General features: G+C 34.4%; 1 protein-coding gene across 2 annotated transcripts in view; it reads left to right on the forward strand.

The window, feature by feature from the left end:
• Positions 1-16,624, forward strand: part of SNTG1 (syntrophin gamma 1) — a 338,500-nt gene that overhangs the window by 276,257 nt on the left and 45,619 nt on the right. For both annotated transcript variants that reach the window (XM_051774281.1, XM_051774288.1), the window contains 2 exons: positions 3,804-3,920; positions 8,220-8,291. In XM_051774281.1, the coding sequence (XP_051630241.1) occupies positions 3,804-3,920; positions 8,220-8,291 (189 nt within the window). The remainder of the gene's footprint in view (positions 1-3,803; positions 3,921-8,219; positions 8,292-16,624) is intronic.

The following is a 16,624-nucleotide window of genomic DNA, read 5'->3' on the forward strand; positions in this document are numbered from 1 at the left end:
GAGAGTTATCTGTTTCTCATTCCTCATAATTTTCCTCCTGTGTTATCTGATGTAGTCATTTGTCTTCTGACTCCATCCTGTTGCCCCACAGCATGTTTTCACATAGTGTGTATATGAGTATCAGATTTCCAAGATAAAAAGCTGTCAGTGCATCTGTTCTGATCTTTGAATCACCTCACTTCTATAATGTCACATACATTTTACATTTCATTTTGGGGAAATTTTCTTGTATTTTTATCTCACTATTCTTCCTAAAAAATAATAAAAACTATGTAAGAACTCTGAAAAAGTCTCTCTGAAACTCAAGGCTATTTATGTCATTTTTAGCAAGATATTGGACTGATATAAAATATGGCAATTTATCTTACTTGATTAGGATGTCTATGTGATTTAAGTACATATTCAAGTACAAGATTATGGATTTTTGACTGAAGAAATTGCCCTGTTTCATTTATCATTTCAATATAGAATTTTTTTAAACTGCACATGATTTAAGTCATAAACCATTATGACTTATTGAATCTTTTTTACTGAACCAGTAGCCACTAAGTTAACTAATTTGTGCCACCATTTGATTTTGAAGAATGAGCTGCTTCAGGTAAGTCAGAAACCAGGACTGCAAAAATTATCTTTCAAGTGGAATGTTATCATAAATAAAATCTTTTTTCACCACCACTGCCACCTTTTGTGATAACAGTTTATAGGGACTCAAAAAAACTTACTAAGGTTAAAAAGCTAACCAAATTTTTGAATTTATAAAGGAGCATGCTATGCACCGTCTATTTGTGATTAACATTTATTTCCATTCATCATGTGTCTGTGGTTCTAAGCATTTATTTTCGGAAATGAAATTTCTGAAATTTCATAATCTCATGAAATTCCATATGTTCCAAATCCACATGTGCAGCAAAACTGAGAGAGGGTCCAAAACTCATATCATATTCATCACTATCATATTTAAATATCATATTCCTCACTATTTCAGTTCATATATACACATGAGCTACTAATTTGGAAAGTTAAGATCCCTTTCCAACAAATAATTGTCTTTAATTTTTTCATAAAGATTTTTTTTTAGAAGTAAGAATGTTTACCAGTAACATAAATGTCTCAAAGAGGTCATCTATTTTATCTTAGAAGTGAAAATTTTTAACAGTTTCTGACCTTTATTATGTAAAAATTACAATATTTTATTTAACTTCACATGTTTGGTATGTTTAGATAAAACTGAGATCACTGTAGGAACATATCAGTTATCATAGTTATCTATTAAAACAGCTAGCAACTATTTGTTCAGTTTTGCCTTGTTTTCCAGAATCTAGCCCAGGCTATTTTAATCCACACATGTGGATATGCATGCACATGCATTCAAACAATTTTGTAAGTATTCCTAATTATAATCATACAACCTTTGCTTCACAGTTCTTCTTTATGTTGAATAGTAGGTATTGAGTCTGAAAGAGGAATGCTTTTATGTTGATAAAACTTTGGTACAGCAGATTTTCTGGAAAATCAATCTAAATTTTCCTCATGATCTACAGAGGCCTTAAATTTCATGGCTGCTTTAGTGCTGGGTCAATCAAATGTGAAATATCAATACATTTGCACAGCATGAGTGACTGTATCCTGTTATTTTGATGAATAGTAGAAGTAGAAATGAGGAATATGAAAGAGAAAAATACTCACTAAGTAGAGATTACATACAGTGTTACAATGTTATTAAATGTCATCAGGCAAGATGATATCTTACTGTGTGTCCAATTTTAATGAAAAAAATCAAGATGAAACCAAATGAATCCTGTTTAATTAATTTAAAAGCATAGATGTCTCAGTTCCTAGAAACTAGAGATCATTCATTCTCTTTCAGTTACTGATAGGAAAATATGCCAAAGTACTGCATATAGTAGTACAATTTTGTTATACTAATTTAACTCTTCTGTGTAACCCCTCTCAGTCACTGAGGTCTAGAGATTCCAGGGATGGGGATCCATACTTATGGATAACATATGAAACAGCAGAAATGAGAGAAATTTGAATAAACATAAAATTGAAATAATTTAAAACTTCTCCTACTGTACCTCTCAGTTGTTTGTTAGGGTTTTTTTTCCTTCTGAATATTTCCTCATTCAGGAATAAATGAGATTTCAGAGAACATGTCTTTTTAGGTATTGCTTGACAGTACAGTGTTTAGCACTCTTCTTGATACTTGAATATTATGGTGCATATCTGTCTTCTTTTTGACTTTTATAAGCTTGTTTAGCTACCAAACCAGCAGATACTTCAACACATGTTCTTCATTGAACCTGAGACTACATGGCAGTTTTAGTGTTTGCTATTGGCAAAATAATTAAATGTTGAGGTTTCATTGTAGTGTTAGAGGAATGGACCTTCTCCCTGTCTCTATTTATAGTCCATGAAATATCCAATAAACTGTGAGAGAGAGTAGTAGTGTTGATTTCACACAATGGGATTTGAAAAAGTCATTAATTTCCAGTGAGTTACAGTAAAATCCACCAGAAAAAAAAAAAAAAAAAAGAGAGAAAAAAGAAAAACAACAGACCCACCATTTACTTTAATGTGTATTCCATGGAAAACTATCAATAAAAATCCTCTTCCGAAAAGTAATGAAATAAAATGGTGTACATTACTTTTTTAAAAGGACGTGACATACAAAATCTGAATGGATAAAACACGCAGTACAAACCTTCATTTTGGAGACCTTTTTTTACCATTGGTAAACTTACTAACTTGTTGACTATTTACATAATTGTCTTTATTTTACCTAAACTGTTTTCCTTACATGATCATTACTGACATGTAAGACAGAGATTGCCCCATACTTTCTTAATTAATGTAGAAATCAGTTTCACAAATATACTTAAAAATAAATCTATCCCATTAGAAGCATTCTATGAAATATGGGTTGATCTATTTTCCATAGCAGTAGTGTACCAGTGCACACTGGAAATTGTATTTTATTACTAATGGCATAGTTATAAATCAAAGGTTTCATGATGAGTCTGCTCACTGTTCAGTGGTTCTCCAGAAGTTAACATAGTGGTGACTCATGCTCTGCTGCTCTTTAAGGATTTGATATTAAATTACTCAAACTTAATAGGTGGATATAGGTAGAGAATTGCATCCTAAAATGAGCTGAAATAAGTTCCAGTTCAAACATCTGTGTCAGAATCTCTACAAGTAGTGGTAAGTGTCTGCAGCATTCTGCTTAATTCTTAGCTGTAGATGAAGTCTGTTCAAGATAGTGGCTGAAAACAGTCAGTAAATTTGCTGTTTCTAAGCAAGAAGGTTCAAAACTTCTCACAGGTATTTTCAGACAGTAAAAAAAAAAAAAAAAAGGCAGATTGTCATTAGTTGGAAATAAAATTTGTAAGATCATATTGTTTAATGCCTAACTGTGAAACTGTATGTGGAGACTATCTATATTGCTGTGTAATAGGAGTTGCTTGATTTGATATTCCTGACTAGTGGTTCCTTACACTTCACTTACATTAAATTTTACTGATGTTATCTGTCAGCAAATATGTAGAATAGACCTTTAACATCCATGGAGTATGTGGTTTAGGTTTTTTTTCTTGTTACCAGCACAGCAAGGATTGGTTCTCATGTTTTTGGATTGTCCTAACAGGTGTTCTTTGTACAAACTGCCAATGCACCCTATTATGTCAGGAGTTCAAGGTATGCAGCTATGTAAAATTTGACAGACATCAGTTTACTCATATGAAATATTTACAAGATAAGAAAATGTCTGAGGAATTTGTCAACACTATTGATTTTTCTGTCAGATAGTCTACATGGGCTGGACAGAAGAACGGGAACAGGACTCTCTTCAGGATCGAATGTACACACCAAAGTTTCTAGCACTGAGGGGATCTTCCCTCTATAAATTTATAGCACCTCCAGTAAGTATTTTTCTCATACTTAGTGGGAATAAATGTTATTAAGGAAAATAATTTCATGTGATGTGTACAAGGCTTTTGCAATGAGATATCACTCACTAACAGGGTTGCAAATAGCAGCACTGAAAAGTTCCAGGATATGTGGTATAGAAGTGACAGAAAACATCTGTTCATCAGATGATGGAGCATTTTACCACTTAGAAAAATAAAAGAAAAATCTACTTATGTTAAAAGGCAGCTTTTGATTTTCCTTTGGCAGACAGAAAAGGCCTGAAGTAAGATGGTTAAATTTGAACTGAACAATTATTCTAGTGAAACTGCTGGGATTTGGGGAAATAGCAAAGCTTTTTGCATGCTGTGGAAATTGTTATATGTCTGTATTTAGATTTCATCTTGAATGTAAGTTTTTGCTGCTAGAGAGCTCCAAAGGAAGGTAGGGAAGCAAATTAAATTGTTTAAGTTAAATATATTAATTGGAATCTGACTGGGAACACTGGGTAAAATTTTAGCTCTCGTCTTATACTCAGCAGTTTACTTTCGCAGTTTGATGGCACATCTAAGCTGCAGTAAAGATCCCCTAGCTAACTTTTAAGCTATTTGCTAAGGATCCAGTAGCAATCCTATGCCTACAGCAGGGACAGTCATGTTCATTCATTTTTCCTGTTTATTGAGTGACCTTGCTGACTGCTGCTAAACCCTGTGTTGCCAGATCCAGGCTGTAGCTCCTTCCTGCCTGAATCACAGAATTACAGAATAGTTCAGGTTGGAAGGGAGCTTTAAAGGTCATCTACTGCAAGCCCCCTACAGTAAGCAGGGACACCTTCAACTGGAACAGGTTGCTCAGAGCCTAGTCCTGCCTGATGTTTCCAGGGATGGAGCATATACCACCTCTCTGGGCAATCTGTTCCTCCTGTGGTTCAAAACCAACTTGCAAATCTTTACATTGTTCATCAGTATCTATTCCCGTTTGTTTAGCAAAAGGCTTAAAAACATATGAAAGACATGAGGAGTGGAAGTAAGTATGAACTGAAAACTCCATGTGTTCAGTGTTTGTACACTAGTTCACTGGTATGGGTTTGACTCTCCCATGGTTGGTAGTGGGAGTTTAACTTTTGTTGGTGGATATTTTTCAGGATCAGATTAAAATATCAGATTAAGCTACTAAGCACCTTAATTCAAAAACTGTTCTGTCTTTGCTAGACCTACTTGAGCAATTGCTGCCTGTCAAATAAAGCCACCCACATTCTAGGCACTAGATAGAAGCAGAATTAATGCTGAGAGCTCCTGTTCAATATAAAATAGGAAGGTTAGTCTTTTGTAAGTACTATCAAAGGGGCTACAAGCCTCTTTACTGAAGAATCATAAGTTTCCAGGAGTAATATTTTTCTAGGAGGTAAATGGGTAATGGGGGGTGATTAATGGTTGTGGAAGGAACATGTTCATAGGAAGACTCTGAACCATGGTGATGTTAATAAGGGAAATTTTGGCAAGCTGCTCTTGTATGAGACAAGCAACTCATCCTTGAGTTTTTATGGGTCTTGTTTCAGCTGAACTGCAAGCACAACATGATTTTGTTTTGCCAGATTCTGACTCCTTTTCTAAAAGAGAAAAACGGTTCAAACATAGAGAAAGATATTTTCTCTCCATGGAGTAGGAGGGAAACAGAATGATAAACATGCTTTTTATAGGACAAACAGAGGAAGAGTTCCTGTAGAGTTGCCTTAAAGACATATTATCATAGTATGGTTTGGGTTGGAAGGGACCTTAAAGATCACCTAGTTCCAACCCCAACATGTAATGTATTAATTGCATGCTTATATGCCCAGAAAAATTTTCTTCTTATCAAAGACTGCAGAAAGCCTTCTAAAGGACTTCTAACACCCTATTTTTTGCATGCAAATGCATACTGTTATGTTTGCTATTCTGCAGGTATATATGTTTGTTTCTTCCAGGCATCACAAAAGATTACGAGGAAAGTTTCAACAACACAGCTTCAGAGCTTCTATTTATGAGATGCATAAAGTGTAGTCAAAAGAAAAACAGTTTTAATTATATTTGCAGTGTAAACTCCTTGGATGAAGTTTTTTTCTGAACAGAGATGTCTTGCCAAATTTTTAACCAGAAAATCAAATGAAAGTATTTCCCCAGTCTTTGCCAAAGTCTAACACATTAGGGAAGTATGTGTTAAAGAGTGTCTATCAGCAGCCTCCCCCTGCCTCTTTTTTCAGCTGTTTGATCAATAGTACTTCTGCTTTGCATGCTCAGATAAAGGAACACTCCTAATGTTACTTATTTACACTTTAAAAGCTTTACACAAAATTACTCTTTTTTTTTCTTTCTGTTATATTCTGGTACATTTCCTCCTTTAGAATTAATTGTGTCAAGTCTGGTGTGTATCAGTTTTTTACAATTTATAATTGGAAATCTCAGAGAGGATGGACGTGAGAAAGAGCCACTAACACCATTTCTTTTGCTATTCAAGCTTTTAAATTAAAATATTAAAAGTGAACAGGTGAAGCAATTTCTGTGACTGTCTTAATTTGACATTCTCTTGCTTTGCACATAGCATTATATAGAAAGAGTTTTGGTTTGAAAGGAAAATAAGTCCCTTTATAGGTACAAACAAAAGTGAGGAGAACAGGGAGGTCTTATATTTTCCACCAAAGTTTTTAAACATAGTTCCAAATGAGTCTGTGCTTCAGCAGCCATAGTAACTACTTTTCCTGATGGAGGAATATGACTTCAGCTGGTGTGGCTGGAGTTTTGGTCTCAGCGGGGCTGTAGCAAGATTCCTCTCCCCATTTCTTTGTTCTTGGTGAGAAATTCATCCTTTTGTCCATAGCATAAAGAGTAGCTTTATGGTTTAGTCGTCATACTTCAATAATATGGTGAAAATTGCATTTGAGGATGACTGCAAATAAATAAAATTCTAATAGAGGAACTATAACACTGTATTTTTTAACTTTTCATTCCTGCCTATGATTTCCTGAAAGGAGTTTGTATTACAGTAATGTTTATAACTAAAAATTAAGTTAGGAATAGAATTTTCTCATACAACTGCAAAAAAATTTTGATCAAGAAAATTTTATCCCCTAGCATCCGAACACACAGATGCTTCTCAGACGTGTTGTATCTATTATTGATTATTTTCTCTTTAGATAAGAGAGAAATTGTTCTCATACAATATTTTTCTTCCTGGCCTGTGAGCAGTATTTTATCATAAATTTTTCAAAGAATTTTATCTTGAATCTTGTAGAACTAATATTTTGTGGTATCATCAACCTCTTCATCATGCCTAATAAATTTAATGATGAAACCATCTTCCTTTGGAGCTGTGCCAATATCTTACTATTAAGATTATTTTTCTTTCATATATAACCTCAGTTTCATTCTCTTTTGTGCCTTCTTCTGTATTTTGAGACTGTGAATATTCTCCTGTTTCCATTTTGCAGTTTCTTTGAAAAGTTATTTATAGATTGTTGTGATATTGCCTTGACTCTTACCTTACTGAATATATTCATCTATCTTTTTCTGTCCTATTTAAGTCTTACCACTTACCCTTTCATTTAATTTTATTTAATTCTTTTATCTATGCATTTTTGTGTAAAATAATTGCTTAAAATTAATACAGTTAAACACAATTGTCAAATCCCAAGACAAAGAGGAAAAAAAAACTATTCTTCAAATGTTCGTTGTTAGAATTTACAAGTACATCTTGATAAGAAAAAAAAGAAAATGTATATTTGCCTCTTGTTTCATGGTTTGTTTTTTTTCCCTCTGGATTTCAAGGCATGTGAGGTAAGTGTCTGGGACATTACAAGGTTGGAGACTCATTTTATGGATTTGCAAATACTGTAGGTGACTGGGAGCAAATAGTGGCATGCAGTTACAAGGAGGAAAGTAAAGAGAAACATACCTTCTTGTAGTCAGGGCACTGGCTCTGTGAGATGAATTCAAGGACTGTATCCTCTCAGGATCTCAATGCAACCCCTACTAGTTCCCTGGGGAAGCATCATCATTCAGCACAGAGCAGCCAGCGTGCAAGGACACTGCACTGTAAATACAGGGAGGACTTCTTCCAAGTATTGCCTGGATGGAACAGTCTGATCCCTGGTAGTTATTGCTCTGAGGCAGTGCATGGTCTTTCTGTATACATTATACTGGATGTAGAGAGCTTAGGGATATAGCTTTATTTTTGTTAATAAACTTACTTCCTGAAATAAATGAAAATAGCTTAATTTCTTTTTCTGTTTATTTTTTTTGTTTTGTCTTTTGGTTTTGTTTTTGTTTTTTTCCCCAAAGGTCACAACCTGGGATTGGACACGAGCTGAGAAAACATTTTCAGTTTATGAGATAATGTGCAAAATTCTCAAGGTATGATGAGAAAGTATAAAATAAATTACCACTTTGACAGACCAGTTGTCAAACCAGAGAGTAACGCTGACCACCTTGCAGAAAGAGATCTTATTTTTTCCCTTTGAATTCAAATATCAGAAGTCCTGGTGTCAGTAGATACAGAACCAAACTAGAAGGCATGGCAAAATTGAAAATAAATTGATTTTGACTAGGAAACTACTTTGTATCTCCGTAATGCTGTATGGGGTTTACAACTTTACATTTAATAAGCATGACATTTCATTTTCTGACTGAGGACCTAAAGAAACAGTGATCAATTTGATTGTTTTCAAATATGTTGATGAAACTAGTAGTGACTGCAATGTAAGATTTCACTAGGCCTGAGAGCAGTCTTTAAAATATACAATACCATTCTGAAAACTTTTGTCTTATTTTTTCTAATTTCTTCAGTTTACCCTAACTGTAACAAATGGGAAGAGATAATGAAAATTGTTTAGAAAGTTAAAATTATGAGTATAAAATCGAATAAGACCATTATTGTACATTGATTTTAATTTTTAGTTCTCAATTCAATCAGAATTAATTTATCTTGTCTTCTCTCTATTTTAAAAACAGTAAAAAACAAGAGCCCAAAATTTTCTATGAGAAAAAAAGGGATGAAAAGAAATTGTCTCTTTCCATTAAACTGAAGTGCCTTCTGGTGTATGTTGGGTTTGGGTTTTTTAGGTCAAAATTGTGTAAAACGTAATTTGGACTTTTCTGAACTTTTATCTAGTTCGATGCAGACTAGTATCAAAAGGAAGTATGAAAAAATAATATTTTTTTAAAAAGTGTTTCCCACCGGGAAGACCTTTTACTGACATAAATAGTACATTTCCTAGGTATTGTAGATCTCATAGGTGCACTATATTTTCCTTAGGGAGGCAAATTACAGATGTAATGGCTTAATAAAATTCAGAAACTTCTTACATCTGAGACTTGAAAAAAAAGAGAAGAAACCAAGTTTATAGTCTGAAAAAAAACCTCCTTTGCTAGCAATCTGAACAGAAAAGTGAAAGATTTTCTTTTACTGCTATGGTGGCTGTGAGGCCTGGCGACTTCATCAGAGAGTAAAACATCCCAAATGCAAAATGTCACATCACATGGCATGTCCTTTAACTACCAAGTCTGTGCAAATATTGACTCCTTAGAAGTGGTCATGTAGGGAGAGAAGTTACAGGAAAAGTTTTTCACTCTTTGAAGACATTGCACTAAGGGTGTATACAAATAATGCTCTTTGAGCACAGTCAGGCTTTAAGAGGGTTGAAAAATCTCAAACACTTTTCCCCTACCCCTGCCACCCCTCCCCCCCCCCCCCAGTAGTCTGTAATTGCTTCAGGCCTTGGGCTCATTGTGGTAAACATCAAGGCAGCTCTTCTTTGTCAGAGAAGTGTGTTGGAGCCAGGAAGATGACTCCTTATGACTTATCCAAGGATTTTATTATAGTCCCTGTATAGAAATTTACAGAATGTATGCCATATAGTTTTCTGTAACTTAAAGATCCTTCTTTTCCTTTTTTCTAACCTTTTGCCTTTACTGATTCTCTTCTTATTCGCTCTCAATTTTAGCCATTTTTCTTTTTTTCCCCTTCTCCTGTGTCCCCTGTTCTTGCATATCAATACATGGATTTTTTTTCTCTTCTCAGCAATTTAGCAGCAGTTATTACAGCCAAAGAGTCAGTCCACAAAGCAGCAAAACCTGAACCAATGCCTTCCTGCCACTTTTGTGTGGAAGCACAGAAAAGAGTACAAAGATGACGTTTTTTCTTATCATCAGCTCTCCAAATTGTCTGGGAAGAGGTGTAGATCTTCCAGTCTCAGTCTGTATTAACAGATAGGCAGAGAGGAAATTCCAGTTTAAGTTATATAAGAATATCATTTATGTGTTTCTTTATCACTTTATTCATACTCAGATGCTCCTTTATTTTCTGTAAATATGGTCTAGCTTTTAAAGTCTTGAAATGTTTCAAACAGGTTCTTTGGCTGACTAAAACCTGTAAATAATAAAAAATGGAAGTAGAAAAATCATTGCAATAACATGGCAGCTTATGACATTGGAGTATTAATCTTCAATGTTTTCTAGTTTTCTACAGCAGGTACTGTAGAACTTAACTATGGTTTCACTAAATATAAAAGCAAATAAAACCAAGAAAAACAGCTTCCCATTACTGCTACTACATTGAACATCTGTAGAGACTCAAGGTTTTGTTCAACTTTTATGCCAGAACCATAAAAGTCTCCATTTTAGCAATAAGTGTTTCAGGACACATTTGTGCAAGCCCCATGGGTATTACTGCAGCAGAGGCATCGTAAAAAAATTACTCTCATGTTTTGTGATCACCTTCAAACTTCTTCCTCTCTATACTATCTCACTTGCTACTTTTGTTATAAATCTGTTTGCCTTGGAGAATGAGTTGAATGGCAAAAGGACAAAGTAACAGGGTTTGAAGTAATTATATTCTCAGGGATTGATAGATAGCATGATAACTCAGGAAACCTAATGAGAAAATGAAAAGAACCCAGGTTTATTCCGCTACAGAATGTTCCCACTCCTGCACTTCCTGTTCTTCCATGGTAAAGACTGAATTCATGTAATTCTTTTCAGGAAAATTGAGACAATAGAATTATTCTGTGTTTGTACTTCAGAAGAGACAATAGCTGTCATTGGGCAGAAATAAACCCCAGAAGACAGTAATGCCATTTGCAGGAAAATATCATCCATCAGTGTCTCTGAAGAGGATTTAGTTCCATATTCTTGGCTTAACTCAAATTTTTCTGTGTACATAATCACTAGGAGTAATAGTGAATCATAGAATTATAGAGTAGTTTGGGTTGGAAGAGACCTTTAAAGGCCATCTAGTCCAACTCCCCCTGCAATGAGCAGGCATGACTGCAACTCGATTAGATTGCTCAGAGCCCTGTCCAACCTGACCTTGAATGTTTCCAGGGATGGGGCATATACCACCTGTATAGGCAACCTGTTCCAGTGTTTTACCACCCTTATTATAAAAAAAAATTCTTCCTTATATCTAATCTATATCTACCCTCTTTTATTTAAAAAGCACTATCATAGATCATTCCCAGATGGTGAAACACAATCATCTATATTCTTTATTTATTTTAGAATGATCACTACCATGGATTTTGGGCCAAATGGACCATCTAGCACTCTCCAAAACATTCCTGTCATGGCTTGAGAGCTATCATGGGTGAAGGAGCATTTGTAATGAGCTGTTGCATGTGTTTTACGGGAATAAAAAGTTTCCTGCTATGGATGTGATCTGTTCCTTACCAGCTAGCTATAGTGTCAACAAGCAGTCCCATACATGCTTAATTTGTTAGTATAAACACAACTTTTGTGGCTAATATTTGCTTTAAGTAGAAAGACTTTCAAGTGGTCTGTGCTAACCTTTGTACGAATTAGCACAGGAGTGAGAAGTAGTGCTTAGAGGACTAAAAAATTCCAAAACGTGTTTCCTTCTATGTTGATCAGGCTATTGGGCATCCTGAGAATGCAGGACTGAGTGTGTTGGTTGGGAATGCTGCCACACCTCTGTAGAGCCAGAAAGAGCATGCATCGTGGCTCATGTCTTCTTTGTAAAAGTGAATTATTAAATGTTATCACAACATTTAGTAATCAAAATGTGGTAATCAAAATGTAAGCTTTACATGGGTTGCTTACAATGGACTGAGATATTTCAAGAAATTTGTCCATATTTAGACATATTCATTAGATGTGAGGATGCACTGTCACCCAAGCTAGCTGGTATTATCTCCTCCTATGTACTGGCAATTTCAATAACTATTCCTCATGGCACAAGGACAGGACTTTAGTAAGTCTATCTGAAAGCATTTTTTTTCCCCTTTTTCCACTCCTTAACTTTGACTTAAGTTCTGATGAGCTTCACAAGAACAGTTTTGATTAGAGAGACTTATTACTGTTTGTCTTTTTAAATAGAATTGTAATTTTTCTCAGTTTAAGAGATTTGCCCAAGTTTCTATTCATGACAGAAGCACTATGGTGGAGAATATGAACAGCCAGATCCTACTGAATACACATTAATATTTCAATGTTTTAGTGTGCAAGAATAATTCCACTTCTGGTAGCAGTAAATAAATATTACACCAAGCAAAGGACTTTACTGATTTAATTGTCAGGAAGGGTATATAGTCCAAAGTTGTTAAATAAAACTAAGAACGCATCTACCACTATGGCCAATGTTTTCTTCACAGTTGCTTGCATGTGTTAGCAAGCATCCATTCCACTGGTATGCCACTTTCAATTTTTACAGTTCTCTCAGCCTCAAGCAGCTAAAAGGCAGGATGTTCTGCACCTTAATCAGAGATGTCAGAGATTATTGTGTGATTTATAGTTAGTGGATCCATATTTATAATAGTAATTTAATAAATCACTATTTTGTTGTTATTATATATTTTTTCTTTTTTTCCCCATCAGATTCCAAGGAAAAGAAAGAGGAAACAAGGAAATAAGTCACTATTCTTAATGTGATTAGGACCTTTTAAGTAATCACAAAGACCATTAAAATTTGAAACAGAAAAGTAGATTTTAAAAAGATGTCTTTTGACTGTATGAAAAACAGTTTTATTGAGACAAATTCAGCAAAGGATCATTGATCCTCTAATTAATTATTTACAGTTTTATATAGTAAAAAAGTATAAAAAACAAAATCCCAAACCCTGATAATCACTTTCATACACTACCATAACAATAGTGGATTATAAGAAAAGGTTTCAAAATACCATATAAAAATACATATCTCATAAATATAAGCCTCTTTATTCTCTAAGATTTTGGGGTTGAAATAATAATTTTTGACATAAAGCATAGGTAAAACGGGCTAAATACAAAAATCACATTTTAATTAAATTAGCTTAAATTATTCATTGTGAAATAATGGCAAACAGCAGTGGGATATATTTGATGTAAAAGGAACATTATGGACATGCAAATAACTTAAGACCTGGGGGGGTAAATGCATAAATTGGTAAACATATGAAGTAATTTATTAAAAATTCAGTAGGTCTGTTGATTAAGGGGTGGAAGCAGAGAGAGAATATAAGGTGCTGAAGAACTCTTTAACCCTAAAAGTAAACAGGTAAAAAGAAAGTGAGTAGAAATCAAACTCAGGCAATTTAAAATGGGGAAGAAGTTAGGAACTGTAAAAGTTCTGATGATTAGTAGGTGAAAGGTGCCATTAAGAGAAGTTCATGATGTTCAAACCACTTTTTTTTTTTACCACGATTTTTTGTCAGACTGATGCTAGGGGAACAGTGACACTAGCATGTGGAAGAAAATCTGTAATCCATATTAAGCAATTTGTTAGGCAGGATAATCTAATGATACCATTTCTGTCGCCAGTACCTGAAGGGCCTGAAGTTGTGTCAGGGGAGATTTAGGTTGGATATTAGAAAAAGATTCTTCACCCAGAGGGTGGTTGGGCACTGGAACAGACTCCCCAGGGAAGTGGTCACAGCACCAAGCATGACAGAGTTCAAGAAGCATTTGGACAATGCTCTCAGGCACATGGTGTGACTCTTGGGAATGGTCCTGTGTAGGGCTAAGAGTTGGACTTGATGAGCCTTATGGGTCCCTTCCAACTCAACATATTCTGTAAATCTGTGATTAAAATTTATCTATGAGTAATTTTCAACAGAATTACTGTTAGAATTTACTATGAATAAATATTTCTAATTTTTTGTGCAAGAAGCTTTTTTCACCCAATCCTTTATTTTGAGGAGTAAAGCCCTGTTAATAGTCAACTAATTTTAGTGTTACAATTGAACAAATATTCAATACTCCAGAAAAGCAGGTACTTCTCTCCCTTCTAGCTTCAGAAATGGACAGATGGCCTTGTCCTCTTTGGTACTTCAAAGCTGGTTTAACTGGTTTTTTGTATCTGTTTTTTGTTACCTCTTATATTTTTGATATGCAGTTTTAACATGTGTATTTTGAGTGTGTGTGCATGTGCATGCATGTGCAAATGTGTATAATTTAAAAACATTTAAGTATCTTAGATAAATTGGTAAGCAGTTTAAATATTTAAACAATTTTTCTATATGTTGTTTAGAAAAAGGTTTATTACATTTTTCAGGTAAATTTTGGACAATAACATAAAAGGTTGCAGTTCTCTGCCCCTTTTGCTTGAGTTACTTACTCAAGTAACTTGCTCATTCAAGCATCTGCTTTTAGTTGTGAGAAAATGCTTTCTATAGTTCAGTCACCTGTCTTCTATCTTCAGTGTCTCATGCAAAAATATTTGGAAATTCACCATAAAAACATGCTTTATTCAGCAGGAAACAGAAAACATATTCAAGTGTCAGACCAGCTCTGAAATGAAATGTGAGGATAATTGTGGAAGACAGTCTATGCTGGCAATATGTCAGGGTAGTGAATCATTGATGTTTATAGCTAGTATAATTCATATCAGTGCAGCTATAATTTTCTTACTATATTAATCAGGACCAACTTGGTGTCTCAGAAGACTTGTGATTTCATTCTTTATTTAGCTGTTAGTATGTGTAAAACCTCAAATGTAGTTATGTTAATTTTTCCCACTTAAGTTACCTGTAATTATGCTGTCCATTTCCAGTAAGTCAAGTAAAGTAAAAAGGTGATATAAAAAGCATGGGAAACTACTGGAAATGTTTATATATTCAGATAAATTTTTTAAATAATGCAAATAACACATAAACATATAAAATGAAAATCCAGAATATATTTTGAGGTCTATCATTAATATAGTTAGCTCAATGGCTGAGGCTTGCATCCTAAATTGATTCCTCTAAAGTACTTCACACATACTCAAAACTGCAGAAGTAATGGTTAGGTTAATGCCACATCCATGGAATATCAGATTTTCAGCCATGGTTTAGCCAGGTGTCAATTCCTGGAAAAAATGCTAAACTGATGAGTGTTTCAGTTGTAAACAGTTTGAGTAATTTTCAGTCTTTGGTCTGTCTTCTGTTCTACATTTAAGAGTATTTAATGTTGCCAAAGAAAAGAGGTTTGGTTTCCCCTCTAACTAGAATTATGATTGTTTTCTACGATAAGAAAAATAGTAAAAGTCTTAAATATCTCCATGTCCGCTTGCATTAAGACAATCATTAAGCTGGCTTCAGTTATACGATAAAGAAAAACTTCCCCTGTACTGAAATCGAGCTCCTGACGAGGCCATTGGATTTCCACCACTGGATCCATGTAAGTGTAAGCTAGTGTGTAGCTGCTACTACAATGCATGGAGATAGCCACGAGATGATCACATCTCTGGTCAGATTGCACATATTTCCTGTGATTCTGTATGTGATTTCAGTACATTTCTCCTCAACATATACATAGTTAAAGAAGACCTAATCCGTGGTGTGTTAATTTGGACAAATTTAATGGGCTTTCTGTGTTAAAGGTGCTGGTGTTGCTCTAACTCTACAGCACCATGTAAAAAACCTTTTTGAAAGCAAAGAGGCAGTGTTATTACATGCATGACAACTACCATTGTAAAAAGGCTCATTAACTTTTCGTTTTGTTCAGCAAGGAAGAACAAACAATATTTGAAACATAAAGTTGCCAAGGAAGGCTTTTCATATTTCCCAATAACTTTACATAGGTTTATTTTGAGTGAAAAATGAGTCAGTTTTGTTGAGCTGGGGCTGCCAATCTCACAGTCTGATCCTTCTCACTGAAAGAAGAAATAACAAGACAAACACACACAGAGGAAAAAGAAAATAATATTAGATACAAAATATAAATGTTTAAATGACTTCTGCAACCTCTTTGTTGCAGAAATTTCTTTTGCTACCTGTCTAGTTATGAGACCAACAGTGCTGTTGCAACATCCTTGAAAGGCAAAACTAATTTAACTTTTAACATAAGGCAAAATGAATGTTGAAAAAGTAGAGAAATAAGGTGTGAAATATAAATACTGTGTAAGGATACTCGGGAAAGACTAGCATATGTCTTATATCCTAGATATTTGAGATCTAACTGAAGCTTGAGAAGTTTCCTTTAATTGAATTAATCTAATCAGGGAATTTCTAAAGCTTGGAGTGATTCAGTGTTTCAGTATTTTATTCACTAGTATATTCTGATACACCAATTTTAGTAGGTTTTTGTGTAGCATTTTTCTCTAATTTATCAATTTTCTTTTATTTTCTGGTCACAGATTTTAATCCTTTGAGGTTTTTTAACTGTCTTTCTTTCTGGCTATTGCAGTACTTAAATTTAGCTTGAGATGTTGCAGTTTTATTGCACAAAGAATTTGGGACTACAGGCATTCATGCGACAGTGATAATTCTGTA

Source organism: Manacus candei, unplaced genomic scaffold (genome assembly GCF_025592945.1).
Source record: "Manacus candei isolate 608988 ecotype Guabito, Panama unplaced genomic scaffold, ASM2559294v1 h1tg000008l, whole genome shotgun sequence".
Taxonomy (NCBI): domain Eukaryota; kingdom Metazoa; phylum Chordata; class Aves; order Passeriformes; family Pipridae; genus Manacus; species Manacus candei.